We start from the raw sequence: 20,611 nt of genomic DNA on the forward strand, positions 1-20,611 counted from the left end.
TGAGTTGGTTCTCATCTAATTTGTCTTCCCCAGCTTGCTCTCACCCCTGCACACAAGGCCAGTCTGCAGGGTCACCCTGCGCTCAGGCTAGCCCACCCCCTTCCTCCCCGCATCAGAAGGGAGCCACTGCCAAAGGTCCCCCAGCCCCGTGGGCAAGGCCGACCCCAGGAAAAGTGTCTCTGAGATCAAAGGCCGTGCTTTCCCCCAAGGACTTGTTCCCACAAGCTTCTGTGCCTCAGATGTACTTTCCTGGAAAAGGTTACGTGCTTTTAAGAGAGTTAATTGGCTTAGCTGTTTTAATAAGCTCTCTTGAGACATGTATTCAACAGTTGCACACCTGTCTCACATCACATAAAATGCAGCGCACAGGGGTTATTGTTACAAGATGTGTCAAAGTTGGCAGGCAGCAGGAGCTACACTTGGAAGGGGAAACCTAGGCTCTAGGAAGTTTGGAGAAATGTAATTTTTATGGGCTCAACTCGGTGGTCCTTGGAGACAGTTGCCAGAAGCGAGTCTCCTTCAGGAAGGCAGTGTGCACAGTGGAAAGTACCAGAGCTAGACCCGATGGCTGGCAGACCGGGAGACCTTGGGACGTTCACTTCTCCCATAGGAGGCCTTTGCTTTCTCAGCTGTAGATGAAGGGGTTTGAGGTACAATGGCAGGTACAGCTGTGAAAGCTGTTAATTGCACAGGATGCCACATCTATGGGGGGCATCGTCCATATTGTAGACGTTACAGATTTGCATATATATGTTGACAATATTTGGTCCAAGCCAATAAAGTGTTATAAAAAAATAAGTATATCAAAATAATTTTCTAATGGGTGGAAGTTATACGTTTTGAAGAAGAAATGCCTTATTATTATTATTATTATTTTGAACGAAAGCCCATGGGCTTAGCGATGGCTGTCATTGGTTGTCCTTTAAGTTCTCACTAATGCTTTTTTTCCAATCGGGATGTACTTATTAGGTTGTAGGAGAAGACTGCCCGAGGTGGGAATACCCAGCAAGAAGGCAGACTCTAGACAGAGATAAGAGTAGGTCCTAAAAAATGAGCCCAGGCCGGGCACGGTGGCTCAAGCCTGTAATCCCAGCACTTTGGGAGGCCGAGACAGGCGGATCACGAGGTCAGGAGATCGAGACCATCCTGGCTAACATGGTGAAACCCCGTCTCTACTAAAAAAATACAAAAAACTAGCCGGGCGAGGTGGCAGGCGCCTGTAGTCCCAGCTACTCGGGAGGCTGAGGCAGGAGAATGACGTAAACCCGGGAGGCGGAGCTTGCAGTGAGCTGAGATCCGGCCAGTGCACTCCAGCCTGGGCAACAGAGCGAGACCCCGTCTCAAAAAAAAAAAAAAAAAAAAAAAGAGCCCTAATTAAGGGCATTTCCCTATAATGTTCCCTGGGAATGATGAGGAAACAAGAGAGAGTAAAGCTAAAACATGCCCTCAAAGTTGTCATGAAACCAAAATCTTGCCCCAAGTCCCTGATTAATGTTTGAAATTGCACAAGGCAGCCCATCTCCCTTGTTGCCGCCTTCTCCACAGATCCCTGAGGCAGAGATTCAGAAAGCCCTGCTTTCTTCAGTTGTGTTGGGGTGACTTGCAAGCTCTCAGCTGACCAGATTCCATGCTCCCTGTGGAGCCATGAAAATGGCCTGGAGGCAACAGCCTGCGAGGTTGAGCAATGCTCGCCCACTTCACAGATTGAGCCTGTGGGAGATACAGGAGAGGGGCCCGCAGACTCCTGATTAGACAGCTACCTCCTGGCATTCACACAACACTCCCCCTCCAGTCTGATTTCCATCAGATAAAGACTAGAGAAAACAAAACAAAGCTCCCACGCAAATTCACCTCGGAATAATTAACCTTGCTCCCTCTAAAACTTTGCTGAATCTGAAACTGCTCTCTCTTCCACGCTCCCTTTCGCTGCCGTTATCATTTATTGCTGGCCGTTGCCTTTGCCAGTCATTTATTCACTCTGGGTTTTAACATTAGAGGTAAGGGCAGATGTTTTCCCCTTGGGGATTTCACCGCCGAGAGACACAGCAGAAGGATCGCACCTGTCCAGTCTCCATCCACTTGGGTGGTAGTCCCATTCCTTCTCAGAGACACATGACTTCCACTCAAATGAATGGTGTCTGCAGCACTTGCATTCAAAGCACCTCTGATGGGTGGTGCTTCTCACCCTATTATCTGAGTCTGTAATCATCTGAGTAGATCGTAATTAGGATGTCCTATTTGCCCTGGCTTCGAAGTTTCTTCCTCTCTCTGCTCTGCACATAGAGCTTTAGTTGGGGGATAACCTCAAAGAGAATAACTTACGCCACTGTCAGACAGATTTCACCTCTTACCTCCAACTGTCAGCATCACTTCTGGCCCAGTTGCTTCCAGGACATTACAGTTCCCATAGAGTGGAGCTACTGCTGCCTAGTTTCTTAGTTCAGGAGTCTTCAGACTTAATTCCCAAGGATTTCCAAGAGCAAAATTAGTTTTAAAGAAACCAATTCTAAGATCCTCAAAGTCCATGTGTATTGCTAAAGTCATCCTGACTGAAACATGTTCTTTACTGTTTTATGTAAGAAAAAGATACCTCTCACCCATCAAGAATATTACTAAGGTGCATTGCCACAGTATGTAAATGCCTTTAGCCCCAGACAGATGGTTCAAAATATTGACGCAAATGTTGGAAAGTGAGTGAATCCAGTAACAAAATAACAAAACTTAAAAGAGAAGACATTTCCAGTGTTTGCTTTTAAATTATTTAAGAAAAACTTAATTGAGCTGTCAGCTGAAATATTGTTTTCAAATGCATGATGATAGATCATTGTGCGATTTTGGCATTCAAAGAAGCAGTTCAAAGAATTAAATGACATTGGTACAAAAAACTCCTTCTATTTCTATATATTTATTTATGTGAACAACTTTCTCAGCACTTACATTTAATGACTAGAAATAGCATTGATTCTGAACTTGTCTCATTCTAGAAATCAGTCATATTTATCCATGAATATACAAATTAGTTTTTTAAAGCACACCTATTTCTTTCATTAAGACATACATTTCTAATAAAATGTAAAGATAATTTCTAAAATTACAACCTTTTATGTTTAAAAATTATTTGTTGAAATGTGGGGTTCTAGTTGGTACAATGCCCAGCTAAGTTGTTTTGAAACAACGCATCTCTCCAGGAACAACTAGAAAAGCTGCTGGCCTGCATGCATGTGTGCATGCATTTATGTGTGTGATGGACCAGAGACAAGCCAAGTCCTGGAGAAAGAGCTGCATCTGGCGGCAATGGTACCCTGTCTCTCCTTCAGCCAAATGCTGATCACAAAAGCAGCAGCTGAGAGTTCAAGAGACATGGCAGCACTATTGGATAGGGGAAAGGACAAAAATTGGAGTTCAGGGCCCACTAAGGAAAAGAAATCTAGTAAAAATCCCAGACTTTCAGTTGGAACAATAAAAAGCAACACCCTAGCAGTAAGAATAAGCTAGAAATAGACAAGGGGGAAGCTGTCATAAAGATACAGCTAAGCTCCAAATCATCTTAATCCTTGACTGAATCCACTCTGGATTAAGGTAGTCTGCTGATAGCCTAAATCCTCACCATGAGCAAAACTGTGTGCTTGCTAGAAGATAACTACATATCCTGTTAAGCGGTATTTACAGTTTTGTGTATACAATATGTAGTATTCAATTTAAAGGAAAAAAAAAACCCGAAAACGTAATATAAGAAAACAAGGCCTGACTGAAAAACCAAGAGAGAGAAACAAAGCAGAATAGACCCAAAACCACTATAGGCCGGGCACAGGGGCTCACACCTGTAATCCCAGCACTCTGGGAGGCTGAGGCAGGTGGATTGCTTGAGGTAAGGTGTTTGAGACCAGCCTGGCCAACATGGCAAAGCTCTGTCTCTATTAAAAATACAAAAATTAACCAAGTGTGGTGGCAGGTGCCTGAAGTCCTAGCTACTCAGGAGGCTGATGCAGGAGAATTGCTTGAACCTGGGAAGCAGAGGTTGCAGTGAGCTGAGATAAGATTGTGCCCCCGCACTCCAGCCTGGGTGAGAGAGGGAGACTCCATCTCAAAAAAAAAAAAAAAAAAAAGAACTATGATAAAAACTAAATCACAAAATGGAGACCTGCAGGAGTAAGTTAAAATCTTTTTTACAAAGGGAACTCTAGAAATAAAGAGAGAGCTATCCAGCTTCAATGTGAAGACACAAAAGGATGAACAAGGCAGAAAAGCATGTAAGAGACATGCGGTGTAAAGTGAAGGGGTCACAGCAGGAGAGGGAAAATGGGGCAGAAGTAATATTTGCATAATAGTAATTGAGAATTTCCCCAAACTGACAAGAAATACCAAACCATACATTCACGAAGTGCTGTGAAACGCAGGAAAGAGCCTCATGGATTTCAGAACTGGTGAAAACCAAAGACAATGAGAAAATCTTAAAAGAAGCCAGAGAAAATTGTTCAGTGAGGCAATAATAAGACTGACAGCTGACTTTCCAACCAAATATTGGAATTCAAGGAGATAGTGGAATGAGATGCTCAGAATGATGTGAGAAAACAATGATCAACCTAAAATTCTGTATCAAGTGAAAATATCCTTCAAAAATGATAGCATAGTAAACTGAGATAGCAAACTGAGAGAACTTATTGCCAGCAGGCCTAGAGTAAAGGAAATATTAACTTCTGTAGACAGAAGGAAAATGATCACAGATGGCAGCGCAGAGATGGAGGAGGAAATGAAGAGTAATAGAAAGGGTGAGTGTGTAGGTAAACTTAAATAAATAATAACACTAAAAGTCCCTTTTTGGATTAAAATTCTGTAGAGAATTAAAATACATGACAATAGAAGCACAGAAGATGGGAGAAATGTAAATTTCCGAGTTAAAGTATCTGAATGTTCTTGCATTTTCTGGGAAGTTGTGGAATAAAAATTTATATTTTAATATTTTAATAATTTTAATTTTAAAAAAAATTAATAAAAAATTTAATAAATATAAAATTTAATAGACTTTAATAGACTAATATTTCCATTTTTATCATCTCTGGGGCCCTTTGCAAGGAAGAGGTTAATCAAAATATAGAAATAGCAAACTAATAGAGGAAGGAAAATGGCACAATAATAACAATGTATACTTTATTCAAAAGAAATTAAAGAAGGAGACAAAAACTATCAAATGTGTGATGGATACAAAATGTAGTTAATTGGCTGATTTAAACACAAAAATATCAGAAAATACATTAATGTAAATTTTTATTTTTTTACTAGTATTTTGTTAAATATTTTAATGAATCAGAATATATGTAGTGTTCCATTTACAGAAAATTCAAAACAGCTGAAGCTAATGTACAGTGTTAGAACAGTATTCACCCTTGGGTGAACAGTGATGAGAAGGGAGCATGAAAAGGCACCCATAAGTGATGACTGTGTTCTGTTTCCTGACATGGATACTCAGTATACAGCTGCCTTCGCCTCTTAAGGATTCACTGAACAGTACCCTTATGAATTATTGACTTTTTTGCATCTATGTTAAACTTTGATAGAAATTTACTTTAAAAATAACTATCATTGGACTGGATAAAACCAAAAACTAGTATAGGCTATTGATGAAGACATGCATTAAATATAAGTATGCAGAAAGTTGAAAGTGATCGCATTTTTAAAAGACACACTGCACAAAACACTAAGAGAGCTGGTGCAGCTATAATAACACTAGGCAATGTAGAGTCTAAGCCGAGAATGTTTTTAAGTTAAGGACAATTCATGTTGATATAAATTTTTATCTGCTAAGAAGATGTAACAGTGTAAATAGTAATGTTCCTAATTACACACTCTCAACATAAATAAGTCAAAAATTGGCAGCACTAAAAGGAGAAACAGGTAAATTCACAATGATAGTGGACTTAAATACATCTTTCTCATTAACTGATAGAATAAGAGAACAAGAAGTTAGAAACATACAGAAAATTTACATAATTAACATTTTTACCTAATTGAATTTACTAGAACTCTGCACCTAGCTGCTGCATAAACATTACTTTCAAGTACACATGAAACATTTATCAAAAATGGCCATATGTTAGCCATAAAATCTTTCTCAACAAATTGAAAAGGTCTGAAATCATCAGAATGTGTCCTATGACTCTCATGTAATTAAACAGTAATCAATAACAAAAATAAAACTTAAAATCTCATACATTTGGAAAATAACCAGACTTCTAAATAACTTTTGATTCAAAGAAGTAATTGTGAAAACTTAGAAAAATCTTGAACTGAGGGATAGTAAAAATGCTACATATGATGTAGTGGCTTAAGAATAATGCAGCTAAAGTCAACCTTATAAGGAAATTAACAGGCATACAAGATGCATTAGCTAAGATGGCAAAAAGTAATGATTTGTCTCCAACTCAAGGCAAATTAAATTATCCCCAAATATAAAGAAGAAAATCATGAAGAGCAGAAATGAATAAAATAGAAAATAAACATACGACAAAGAAAACTGACAAAGCCCCATTTATTTTTTGGGAAAAAAGGCCTATTAAAATGGATGCAAACTTGACAAGGCTTATAAAGAAATAAAGAGCGAAGACACAAATAGCCAATAATGAAATGAAAAAAGGATATCAACAGAGAACCTGTAAACCTTAAAAATCCAGCAACAGAGTATGAAAATGTTACACCAATGTATTTGAAAGCGCAGATGAAACAGACAGATTTCTAGGGAAAACATCACCAAAACACAAAAAAAGAAATAGAAAATTGGAATACTTCTATATCTGTTTTTAAATTAAATCTTTAAAAAACCATTCCTAAAATAATAACCCAGCATTAGACACCTCCACTAGTGTAGTTTTCAAACATTTAAGGAAAAAATAATAGCAATCTTACAGAAATTCTTTCAGAGAATGCATAAAGATAAATCGAGTCAGGCATGGTGGCACACACTTGTAATCCCAGCTACTTGGGAGGCTGAGGCAAGAAGATCCCCAGAGTTCAGGAATTCAAGACTGGCCTGGCCAACATAGTGAGATACCAACTCTTAAAAAAAAAAAAAAAAAAGATAAATCACTACCATAATGAGGTTAGCATAATCTTGATACAAAAATGTGACAAACATTAAAAGAAAGTAAAATTACAAGACAACCTTTTTCATGAACATAGATAGAAAAATTAGAAGCAAAGTATTTGCATCCTGAATCTATCAATACGTAAATAGAATAATATATGCCAAACAACTGGATTTATAAAAGGAAAACGCACGTTTAACATTTAAAAATCACGCCAGTCTGGGTGACAGAGTGAGACTCCATCTGAAAGAAAAAAAAAAAATCAATCAATATCATTTACAACAGTATTACAATGAAAGAGAAAATCATTTAATCATTTCAGTAGATACATGAAAAGCAATTGATACAATCCTAAACTAAGATTTACTAAAATAAAGTTGGGTAACTAGTACGCTGCACCCTTAGTGTGATAAAGGATATCTACCAAAAAAAAAAAGTGACAACAAACATTATAGTTTATGGTGAAATGCATTCAGGACTATGTGAGGGTGCCTTCTAGCATGACTTCTATTCAGCTTTGTCTAAAAGTAAAACAATTACAAAGGCAAAAAACTGTCATTATTCACAGATGACTGTTTTGGAAAAACCCCAAAGAATTCACTTTTAGAATTAATAAGAGGCATTTTTATACAAATTCAACTGTTTAAAAATTATTGTATTAATATCAACTAAAAACTGAGAAAAAATTAAAAGGTCGATACCATTCATAGTAAATTCAAATGCATGAAAGATGGAAGAATAAATCTAACAAAAATGGCTCAAGAACGTAATATCAAAAAGCATTTAAAGAAATGTAAAAAGGCCTAAATAATTGGAAAAATATATTATGTTTATAAATAGGTAATCTTAATATTTTATCAGTTTTCTCAGAATGGATCTACAGATTCACTGTAATCCCAATCAAAATCCCAACTATGTGTGTGTGTGTGAATTGAAAGATTGATTCTAAAATTTATATGAAATGAAAAGACTCAAGAATAGCTGAAACTATTTGGAGACAGATGAACAAAACAGGAAGATTTACTCCATTAATAGATACAGACCTATTTTAAATGACAAAAAGGAAGACAAATTGTATTTCCGCAAGAGTAGTTAAATAGACTAAGGGTAAAGGTCAGAAATTCCTGAAATAAACCCACAAACATATGATCCAATATCAGATTTATGACAGTGACACTGCCACAAAGTGATAAAAGATAGTCTCCAAAAAATTATGATTGATCAATTGGAGATTATATATATATGTATGTGTGTGTATATGTATTTATACATCTTCTAACTCCTATATGTGTGTGTGTGTGTGTGCATATACATCTTCTGACTCCTATCTAATGCCATATATGAAAATTAATTCTAGGTAATTCCTGATGGATTGTGGATCTAAATGGAAAATGGAAAACATAAAGCTTCTGTGTTTAGAAAAATTTGGAACCGAAGAAAGAAAACATAGGTGAATATCTTCATGACTTTGGATAAGAAAAATATTTCTTAAGCGGGAAAAAAATAGCATTAACAATACAGAAACATGACTGATGAAGTAGTCATTAAAATTAGAAGCTTCTCTTTATGAAAAGACCTTATTAGGAAGGGCAAAAATAATTACAAAGTATGAGGAAATAAAACAAACAACAAGTTCGTATCTGGAATATATGCAGAATTCCTATAAATAAAAAAGAAAAAGTTAGCTCAACAGAAAAATATGGAAGAGATTTGAGCTAACAGTTTACATAATTGGGTATCCCAATGGTCAATAAACATATGTAAAGACATTCAGCCTTGTTAGCAGAAAAAAAAGTAAAATAAAACTACAATGTGATAACTCATCATACCCTCTCTGATGGTTACTTCTATGTGTCAACTTGACTGGTCGAGGGGTTCCCAGATTAAATATAATTTCTGTGCGTCTCTGGTAGGGGATTTCCAGTTGAGATTGACGTTTGAATCAGTGGACTCAGTAATGCACTTTGCCCTCCCCAGTGCAGGTGGCCATCATCCAATCCCTTGAGGGCCCGAATAGAACTAAAGGCTTGGCTGGGTGTGGTGGCTCACGCCTGTAATCCCAGCACTTTGGGAGGCTGAGGCGGGAAGATCACGAGGTCAGGAGATCGAGACCATCCTGGCTAACACGGTGAAACCCCGTCTCTACTAAAAATGCAAAAAATTAGCCAGGCTTGGTGGCGGCACCTGTAGTCCCAGCTACTCGGGAGGCTGAGGCAGGAGAATGGCAGGAACCCGGGAGGTGGAGCTTGCAGTGAGCTGAGATCTGGCCACTGCACTCCAGCCTGGGCCACAGAGCGAGACTCTGTCTCAAAAAAAAAAAAAAAAGGCTTAGGAGGGAAGGAGTCACTCCTTCCTACCTGATCACTTCAACTGGGACATCCATCTTCTGCTCTCAGTGCTCCTGGTTCTCAGGCCTTCAGACTGAATTAGGACTGAATTACAACCACCAGGTTTCTTAGATCTCCAGCTTGCGAATGGCAGATGGTGGGACTTCTCAGCCTCCATAATTGTGGAAGCCAATTCCTCATAATATACCTCTTTGTATATCTGTGTGTGTGTGTGTGTGTGTGTGTGTGTTTGTGTGTGTGTGTGTGTATTCTATTGGTCCTTGTTTCTCTACAGACTCTTGACAGTCGCACACAAAAAGGGGAAATGGATAATTTTGAAAACCAACAAATCCAAGTGTTGATGAGGATGGAGCAACTGAGTCTTAGAAAGTGCTGGTGGAGGCCGGGCACAGTGGCTCACACCTGTAATCCCAGCACTTTGGGAGGCCGAGGCAGGTGGATCACCTGAAGTCAAGAGTTCGAGACCAACCTGGCCAGCATGATGAAACCTCATCTCTACTAAAAATAAATAAATAAATAAATAAATAAATAAATAAATAAATAAAAAATTAGCCGGCCATGGTGGAGGGCACCTGTAGTCCCAGCTAGTCTGGGAGACTGAGGCAGGAGAATCACTTGAACCCAGGAGGTGGAGGTTGCAGTGAGTCAAGATCACACCACTGCACACTGCACTCCAGCCTGGGTGACAGAGGGAGACTCTATCGAAAGAAAGAGAGAGAGAGAGAGAGAGAGAGAGAGAGAGAGAAGAGAGAGAGAGAAGAAGAAGAAGAAGGAGGAGGAGGGGGAGGAGGAGGAGGAGGAGGAGGAGGAGAGGAAGGCAGGAAGGAAGGAAGGAAGGAAGGAAGGAAGGAAGGAAGGAAGGAAGGAAGGAAGGAAGGGAAAAGAGAAAGAAAGAAAGAGAGTGCTGGTGGAAGCAAGTTGATACAACAGCTTTACAAAACTCTTTGACACTATCTTATAAAGTTGACTGTATGCATTCCCCAAATCTAGCTCTTCTCTTCATGCGTGTATCCTAACAGATATGCATTCCTATGTGCAGCAAAGAAAGTGTACAGAAATGTTTCTGTCAGCATCATCTACTGTATGTGAACACTGGCAATGACCCAAATGTTCAACAACTTTAGGATGGATAAATAGTGATACAGTCACACAATAGGAACTTCTGTGTCCTAATTGGCATATTACAAGGCAGTTGGAAGTTAACACTAAAAAGTAAGTTTTGGTTTCTTATAACAAAAGCAACTTTTATTTTATAAAAGTTAGCTCCATTCAGATAAGTAATAATAAGAACAGAAAGTTGCCACTATCTCTCTCTGTCAGTTAGGACTTGTCTGCTGCAAGTGATATAGAATCTAGTTTAGACTGGATAAACACAAAGGAATTTATTTGTGTCATGTAACAAGGAGTGCTTTATGTGGTTCAGACATTTACCAAAGTCATTTTTAAAACCCAGACTCTTTTTTTTTTTTTTTTTTGAGACGGAGTCTCACTCTGTTGCCCAGGCTGGAGTGCAGTGGTGCAGTCTCAACTCATTGCAAGCTCTGCCTTCTGTGCTCACGCCATTCTCCTCCTCAGCCTCCCGAGTAGCTGGGACTACAGGCACCCACCACCTCGCCCGGCTAATTTTTTGTATTTTTAGTAGAGACAGGGTTTCACCATGTTAGCCAGGATGGTCTTGATCTCCGGACCTGGTGATCCGCCTGCCTCAGCCTCCCAAAGTGCTGAGATTACAGGTGTGAGCCACCACGCCCGGCCAAAACCCAGGCTCTTTATATCCCTTGCCTGTTTCAGCACATTGGCTTATCTTCATGCTTGCCGTATAGTTTCAAGACAGCTACTGCTGGCCCAGGGATCCTGCCCTCACAACCGCATCCCAAACTGAAGAAGAGAGTAGCTTGGCCAGCGGCACACCTTGTCTTTCATGAGAAGCAAAGTTCCCCACCCTAAGCTCCACATCCAATCTCAATGCCACTTCTAAGTCAAATGACAATTCCTACCCGCAAGGGGACCTGAGGAAGTGAGGAAGTTTTCTTCTTTACATTCTGCAAAATAGAAACAGAGAAGGGAATTTGGAATCCCTTCAACCAAAAAAGTCTCTGCCAAACCAGTCATCAAAATTGTGTCCTTTCTTCTATTTTGTTGTATTTACTTCTACTCTTTTTCGGACATAATCTGCTTTAAATATTTCCAAAAAGGAGATCTTCCATGATACACTATTTTGTAGCTTTTTTCTTTCAAAATATTATGTCACTAAATAAAATGACATCATTATTTGAATGCCTGCATAGTACTTCATTATGTGGATGTGCTATAATTTAACCATACCTCTATTATCAAATGTTTAAATTGCTTCTCAATTTTATAAATAATATTGTAATAAAGATGCTTGTATATACAACTTAATTTTTTTAGAGTGTGTTTCTAGCAGTGGTTTGCTAGGCAAAGCATGTAGACCATAGAAGTTGTCTGAGTTTCATAGCAACCTTAGTCTCAATGGATGACAGTGAGCCCCAAATCCAAGTTGAAACCAGCTTATGGACTGCTAATAAGCATTTTTTAAAAACACAGAACAGAATAGAAAAAGGAAGTATTCATGTACATTGCCTATAATTTGGTGAAATTTTGTTTCCGGGGTGTGTGTGTGTGTGTGTGTGTGTGTGTGTATGTTGGGGGGTGTTTTTGTACTATGTCAATGCCTTTTGCCACAGATTACAGACAAAAAGTTTTCAAAACATTCCAGTAGAGGAACACTCATATGCCTCCTGATTTCCAGCATTCGTTTCTTATTTCTTTTTCCTGTTTGAGTTCTATAACAGTAATAATAATAAATTACAGCGGTGATGATAGCATTCCTGATTTGCTTCTCACCTAAATGAAAATGCATCCCTTGAAGTTTTGAAAAATGTAGAGTTTTCACTGTTGTTAATAACTAGCCTGTCAGTGAAGTTTTCATTTCCTCTTTACACCAAGTAACATAAAGGTTTCTTTTTAATATAGGCAGTTAGATTTATTGGTAGTTAAGTATCATGACTAATTCCTAATTTTATTATCCTTGATCAGATAGTATGCATTGTGGCCTACAAAAATTCTGCTTTTTGGAAGTTACTGAGGTTTTCTTTTTGACCAGAATATGATCAGTTTTTTCAACAGTTATATTTGAAAAGAATGCACATTCTATGCTAATAAGACAAACTTTTCAGTATCTATTGAATCCAGCCTATTGATACTAACATTTGAATTCTCTATCTTTGTATTTATTCTTTATATCTTGAACTGTCATGAAAGTTTTCCACCAAGTTGCAATTTTGCACTTCATGTTTCCAAGATTTTTTGTGTGTGCAGGTTTTTATGATATATATATAATCATACACATTCATAATTATTTATGTATATTTATAGCTGTTTTAGGCTTTCAATGCCATAATTTACTATAATATTATTGACAAATCTGATTTTTTAATTTACCTTTGGGTTTTTTTTTTTTTTGCCTATTCTTTTATATCTATTCTTTCTGTATCATTTTATTTCAAATGTGCATTTTGTAAATAGTTTAAAGTTGGATTTTATTTCTTACATCATCTTGACATTCTTTAAAAATAGTTTAACCGCCCAGGCATGGTGGCTCATGCCTGTAATTCTAGCAGTTTGAGAGGCCGAGGCAGGCACACCACTTGAGTTCAGGAGTCTGAGACCAGCCTGGCCATCATGGTGAAACTTCGTGTCTACTAAAAATGCAAAAATTAGCCAGGCATGGTGGCAAATGCCTGTAATCCCAACTACTCGGGAGGTTGAGGTGGGAGAATTGCTTGAACCTGAGAGGTGGAAGTTGCAGTGAGCCGAGATCATGCCACTGCACTCCAGCCTGAGTGATAGAGTGAGACTCCACCTCAAAAAAAAAGTAGAGTTTAATCTATTCCCAATAATTCTGAAATTAATGTATTTGGTTTTCTCCTTTTTTGTTCATTCAGTATTAATGCTTCTTGGTTGCTTCCTTTTATTCACTTTTATGTGCTTTGATATTTGATCAATTTTTTATGTTTTTTTCCTTGATGACTCGAAAGCTATGCATACAACTGTTCTGTACGTTCAAATCTTTTAAATCAATATCTAGAATGAAACATTGTATATTGACCATCCCTTTCCTTCATCGACAATGAAAATGCTTTCTCTTCCTTCCCTGGCACTCTCTCCCAATTTTTGTTGACATAATTTGGAACTTTAGACCCAAATTATTACATTAAAAATGCTAAGTATACACCTTATTCTTCCATAAAATATTTTCACATAACTACCTTAATAGTTATTATCACTTAGGCTTAATGATATTTTAAAATTTATTTTGATACAGAGTTTCGCTCTCATTGCCCAGGCTGGAGTGCAATGGCACAATCTCAGCTCACTGCAACCTCCACTCCCTGGGTTCAAGGGATTCTCCTGCTTCAGCCTCCCAAGTAGCTGGGAATACAGGCACGCAGTATACATCTGGCTACTTTTATATTTTTAATAGAGGCAGGGTTTCACCTTGTTGGCCAGGCCAGTCTCAAACTCATGACCTCGGGTCTCGCTTTTTTATTCAGTCTGACCCACCTCTGCCTTTTAAATAACAAATTTAGCCCATTTATATTTGATGTAATTATTGATATGGTAGAGTTTTAAACTCTCATCTTCATACTGGTTTTTTATTTGTCTTAACAGTTTTTGTTCCTTTGTTTCTCCTTTCCTGTCTTTTTCTCACTGATGGAGTACTTTTAGAATTCTATCTTTATTAATAAAGAATTCTTTAATAAATTCTTTAATTCTTTAATTAATTCTTTAATAAATTCTTTAATTCTTTAATAAATAAAGAATTCTTCTTTATTAATCTTAGATTTTATTGTGTTTTTTTCCTAATGGTTATTCTAGACATTTCAGCACACATCTATAACTTATTTATGTCTACTTTAAAATAATATTACTTCACAAATGACATGAGAGTTTAAAAATTTTATTATATAATGCCATTTGTCCACATATGCACTTTTTATATTCTTATTGTCATGTTTTACTTTTACATATGCTGTAAAGTCCATAATATATTGTTACTGATTTTGCTTTAGTCAATAATCTTTTTTAAAAATGTATTTTATGTTTAACCTTTCTCGCTGACAATTGTGCTATCTATGGATCTGATTCTGTTGATTATTTTTTCTCTTAATTATGGGGGCACGTTTTACTGTTTTTAACATGTTTCATGATTTTTTATTGTATGTTGGACATTGTGTGAGAAAGAACAATAGAGATAATATGGTAAATAATATTTTCCCCAGAAAGACCCTATATCTTCCTATTTCATTCCTCTAGGGTGGCATCCAAATCAATCTAATTTGTAGTTGAGCTGGCTCTGGGCTTTCTTGAAGATTTAGTTAGATTCATTTTCCCACCAGTGTCACAGGTGAGAAATGATAGGGATGATCACTTTAGCAAGTCTTGCCATTTGTCCAGTGCTTTACATAGAGAATTCATGTTGCCAACTTCCTGGGTCACTGAGGAATTCTTTTTCTTTCCAGCATTATCTACAGCTTTCTGCAAGTTGGAAGATCCCTTTCCACTCTGATGTATGTCCTTAGTCTTTGATGAACTATTGCTTTGCACTCAGTGAAGAGTCTGTGTACTTTGGGGGAATTTCTCTCGATTCTCCTATCCTACCTTTAGCCTAGGTAGCCACTGTAGGCTGCTGCCATGATGTTTGGTTAAATTAAAATTAATTATAGTTTTTGAAAATAAAGAATTCCATAGCACTGTAACAACAGCTCTACTTTGACACATCCTGCCTCTACCTGTACTAGAGAATTTTACAGGTAATTAATCAATAAAAATAGTTTGTATTCTACTTTAACCTGAGGCAAGGGTAAATTTCTCAAGTGAACTGTATTACTATGCCAGTGTTAAGTCCAGATTCATTTTATTTATATAGAAGTATTAAGAGAACATGTTTGATAACATTAACAGACATATTTATTATTGCTCATACCAAAAACATTTACAGTTTTGTATTACGTGCAAACACCAAAAAAGAATGCCATTTCTTTTATCTTCAAAACCATGATCATACCTGCATTACTTACAATTTACATACAGATGTGTCAGAGATGCTAGAAGCAGACACCTGGTCACATTGTACGTGCCTGTTAAACTTTTAAAGGGTAGGTGATATCTTATTTGCCTTGGGGTTTCTGGCACTGAGCACAAGGTGGATACAGAAAAAATAGCTTGGAAAGAGCAATAACAATTCACAAATCACCTTCAACAATGAAACACTGGTATCTAAAGTGATATAGTCATTCAAGAATCCACCGACATTTCTTACTCTAATGAATATTTTCCTGGAAGTCATGAGCAGTATTTATTTCTGGGTCACCTAGCCTATTTTTTCCTCTCAAAAAACATGTTTTGGAAAAGGACGCTTCGTGCCTTCTAGTTCTGTCCCAGTTATTGTAGGGGCCCTTGCTCACCCTGAACCCAACATATCAAGCAGAAAGCACTAGGGTCTCCCACGACACACCCAGGTCTTGCTATAGTATGCCAGATGAAGGGATGCTTTCTGGAGGCTGCCCTATGGTCTTTTAAATCGGCTGTAACCAGCTGGCAGGTGTACCCAGGGGTGGGGTTGATGTGCTTCCTGACAGAGACTCCTTCCTCCTTTCCTCCTGCACTCCCTCCTTGTCCCACTTTTAATTACCTCACCTTGTATATCATTTTCCCTGGGCTACAAGAAAGAGCAGCATCTGGTCTCCTGGCATCATTGTCTGGCATATTATGGTATTTACAGTTCTCTACACATACAGTATTGCTCAGAAATTCTCTGAACGTTTGGCCAAGCTGCTGCCTTGGCCTGGAACGTCCTCCCAGCCCACCTGCATCCCATTGCCGTGGCTAAATCTACAAAACTGAGCCCAACATTGGGACCTGAGGAAGGCTTTCAGGAGGAAGGGATGCCTGAAGTCAGGGCCCTTCATCTGATTCCCACAACACCCAGGAATTATGCACCTTACTTCACATACTACGCTGCTTTCCTGTGTCCCCTCCCACTAGACTAAACTCTGGGATGCTCCTGGAAGGAGATCCTACCTGATTCATTTCTGTTTCCACTGTGTCTGAACATAGTGACTAGGTCATAGTAAGTGCCCAATAAATATTTACCCAACTAGCGGAAACCGAGTTGGGCACATCCCTCTCCTGTTCTATGTTCTCCTAATATGGATGGGTGTCTCCTCTGCAGAGCAACTACTTCTACTTGTCCAGGAGTCTGGGGCAGAAAAGCTGAGTCTGTTCACGTCGGAATGAGTTTGATTCTTTCACTCTGTTTTGGGCGAGGCAAGGATGTGGCTCAGACCTCTTGCTTGAACTCACTGATTTTTAGCTTGCCAATTTGATAGAGTACCTCTAAGTCCAGTTAGCTTTTGTATAATGCCACAGGATAGTGAAATATTTATTTTATAATCTTCTGACTAATCAGATACTACCTAATACTTGATTCTAAAAAAGGCAAAGGTACACTAGAAGACTTTCATGAAAGACTTAGATTCATGAAAAATCGATTGAAGAAACTTTCAGTTGAGGTATTTGTATATATTGATTAATTGTGTTTTGTTTCAAATTGGGAAAGATAGTTGTTGTCTAATTTTTGCCAATCTCTGACATGGGACACCAGTGTTGCATAGGAGTGACGTTTGAGAACCTCTGCTCCAGTTATGCAAAATTGCAGTTGAATACACCACCTATTAGCAATAAGTTATTTTAGTTCATAAAAATACACATTTTTATTTTTTATTTTGACTAATGGTGTTTGCTTCCTGAAATAGGCTCATAACTTGACCTTGCTTATTGAAGAGAGTAACTATTTGCCATCTTTTTCCTTCTCAGGCTGTGAGGTTGAGATTCTGGGTGTCAGACCCACCTACTGCCTAGAATATAAAAATGTCCCAACGGATATCAATTTTGCCAATGCAGTCAGCGATGCTCTTGACTCCTTCAAGTAAGTGTCCCAAACGCACCATTTTCTTCCTTGTTTCTGGGACTGATCATGGATCCTAAACTGAATTAAGAGGGCTTGGTGGCGGTGAAATCATGTCTCAGAGAGTTGGTGAGCCTCTTGTGTGGTGACTGCTAGCTGCTAGTAGGGAGTAACTGCGAGCAAGTGATTTTGGGCAGGGGCAATGTCTGGAAATGTTGAATTGAGAGCAGGAAAATCCCTAAGGGTTTGAACCTCCTTTTTGATGTTGTTAAACAATGGAAAAACAATATAAATGGCATCATTTCCCTCAGCATGATTCAGTGACCAATTGTGTCTCTGAAGGTACTAATAAGTATTTGGCAAAAAGGAAGGATATGTGGTCAAATAAGTGTGGGAAAATTGCCTACCCTACCCCTTTCTTAGAAATGTACGAAACTCATGGGTATATTAGAACACAGAATCTGTTTTTTCCCTCCCACATGGAACCATGACACACAATTGGAAAAATGTAGGAATTAGTAATGCTGTCTTATATAGCACACAAAAGACTGTCAAGCAAACTGATCAAGACAGTTCAGGACAAAGCCTCAAGTCAGTCTCAGAAATCTCTGGAAGCAGAAATCAAGGTGGGAGCCCAAGTGGGAGTTTGCATTAAGTAGAGATCGGCAACCGAGAGGCTGTGGATGTTGGGGGCTCTTGAGTTTCCAGGAGCGGACTTGAGGTCACTGTGGCCACTGAATGTGTTTCCTGGGTGCCTCAGGCAGAAGACCTGCCATAATCAGAGCAAAGAGACTGGGGACGGGACCTTCATTCCCGCCAAGAAAAGGAGCCTGGTTTCAAACTGGGCATATCTGAGAACCAACTTACCCAGGGCACAATGTACAGAGCACTAGCACGAGCCACATGAAATGGCCTGTCACGAAGACCGCCTCAGATCCAGAGCTGACCTATCATGGATTTTCTTCTTGCCACGCCCCTCCCACACCATGGCGAACAGCAGCCACCCCCACAGAGCAGTGAAAGCAGAAAACGGCACCCTGCCTTCACTGCTTCTTAGAATGATTCCACTTCCAAGAAACCTACCAAGAGGGTTCAGGGAGGTGGGGGCACATAAAGGTTCATGCTCTCATTGACAGGTCGGAGAGAAAACAGGTTTAAAATACATCGAAATGGAGAAGTACTTGCCCGTGAGTGCTGGAGAACCACACAAGGATGAGCTGGATATTGCTCTGCAGTCTAGTTTTGTGCGAGTGAAGCAGAATAGCACAGCACGTGCAGCAGATGAGCGAGGCTGGCACTTGGACATTGCTCTGTGTCTGACCTATGCTGTTTCCAACATATCCAGAATGCCAGCCATCCCTGCAGCCCATGGCTGTGCCAAATATGAAAATTTGGATTAGAGTTGCCATACAAATACCTCCAAATAACCCAACAGTCTGGCAATGTCATCCTTTTTGCATTCATTTTATCTTAACAGCCGACGGATTGTCACTTTGTGCCACCCGGTGATTCACAGAGGGGTGAGCACAGATCGCACAGCCATGAGAATCCCAGGTTGGCACTGGCCTACTAGCTGGCCAGTCTAAGCAGACTTCCTGTCCTGAGAGACACCAGCATGTGGCGGGGAATAAGTGCTGGGCTCTGTTTCCTCTAGAGAAGCTATGGAAATGCATCCTTACCTTGGAGAACATTTAGGAACGGCGAAGGTTTTGGTGGTGGTGGTGGCGGCGGTGGTGCTGGTGGCGGCTGCGGTGGTGGCGGTGGTGGCGGTGGCGGTGGTGGTGGTGATGGCGGTGGCGGCGGTGGTGTTGGTGGCGGTGGCGGTGTTGGTGGCGGCGGCGGTGTTGGTGGCGGCAGCGGCGGTGGCGGTGGCGGTGATGGTGGCGGCGGCGGCGGTGGTGGTGGTGATGGTGGCGGCGGCGGTGGTGGTGGCGGTGGCGGTGATGGTGGCGGCGGCGGCGGTGGTGGTGGTGATGGTGGCGGCGGCTGTGGTGGTGGTGGTGGCGGTGGTGGTGATGGTGGCGGTGGTGGTGATGGTGGCGGCGGCGGTGGCGGTGGTGGCGATGGTGGCGGTGGTGGTGATGGTGGTGGCGGCGGCGGTGGTGGTGGTGGGGTATGAGCGTGTGTCTACCATAGGTATTAGGTTCCACTAGGAAGAAAAGGCTACGAAAAACAGGAAGCCCAGGAAAGTGTCCCCAGCTAGACCTCCACCTAATGTGCCCTGGTATTACCATACTGCCCAGCTCCACATATTTATATTGTGTTCTATGTAGATGGCCTTGAGCTCCATGGGTTGGCATTCACATGGTTTGCAATAAGAATGATACCCCTGAAGCAGTGACGGCCTGGGTTGGATGGAAACCAGGCCAGTGCGCTTGTCTCATGGGGTCTTCATGTTGCCAAAGTTAACAGGGCCACCAGAAACAGCCCCTTTGGGTAGTAGGTGGAAAGATGGAGACCCACTATCTCTAAAGCTAGGCAGCTCTTGACATGAGAGAAAGAAAAGAATAATAATAGGCTGGATGATACTGCCTATAGAAGACAGTGAGATGACTTGGGCCTCCCCTGAAGACACAGGAAGCCCCTCCTTCAGCCAACCTGAGTGTTATTATTAGAACATGTCTCCTTACCTTCTTACAAAGAAGAATAAAGACCTGAAAGTTGTGGGAGAACATTTTTCTTTGAAAGAAATCTAACCTTTGTCCCTTTCAGGAATGAGGTGAGTGAGGAAGATGTCCAGTCTAGAACAGTCTAGACCAGTCAAGAGCACTTTGCCCATAGTAGCTTGTCCATGCAATCATGTGGCTCAAAGGAATCATTAAGTCTCTTGGTATGTGTGTCTAGCAAAGATGTAGGATTATTGATCTGTCCATCAGAGACCCCTAAAAGAGGAGCGTGTCTAGAATGCCACAGCTCACCTCTTGACTTCTCTTCAGCTCTACTGCAAATTCCTAACTATAATTTGAGGAGCACTTGGAGTTTTCATACATGAGTGTCCAAACACATACTCACATTTCTCCAAGTCACTACAAGACTCACAGAGTGTCTTTTTTTAATCCGCTTTGCTATTAGCTTGAGAGACAGAGAGAACGGAACCCAGGATAGATGGGCTTTGACAGAAAGCTGGAGAGGCTGTTAAGATCTTGAACATAGAGGTCTGCCCAGAGACATTTCAGCAGAGGATCCAGGTC

At 39.9% G+C, this 20,611-nt stretch overlaps 1 protein-coding gene across 1 annotated transcript in view; it reads left to right on the top strand.

The window, feature by feature from the left end:
• ENPP6 (ectonucleotide pyrophosphatase/phosphodiesterase 6) overlaps nt 1–20,611 on the top strand; it is a 124,254-nt gene that overhangs the window by 67,483 nt on the left and 36,160 nt on the right. Inside the window, exon 3 of the mRNA XM_010377921.2 lies at nt 17,330–17,441. Coding sequence (XP_010376223.1) covers nt 17,330–17,441 — 112 coding nt within the window. The remainder of the gene's footprint in view (nt 1–17,329; nt 17,442–20,611) is intronic.

This window comes from Rhinopithecus roxellana, chromosome 2 (assembly GCF_007565055.1).
Source record: "Rhinopithecus roxellana isolate Shanxi Qingling chromosome 2, ASM756505v1, whole genome shotgun sequence".
Classification (NCBI taxonomy): Eukaryota; Metazoa; Chordata; class Mammalia; order Primates; family Cercopithecidae; genus Rhinopithecus; species Rhinopithecus roxellana.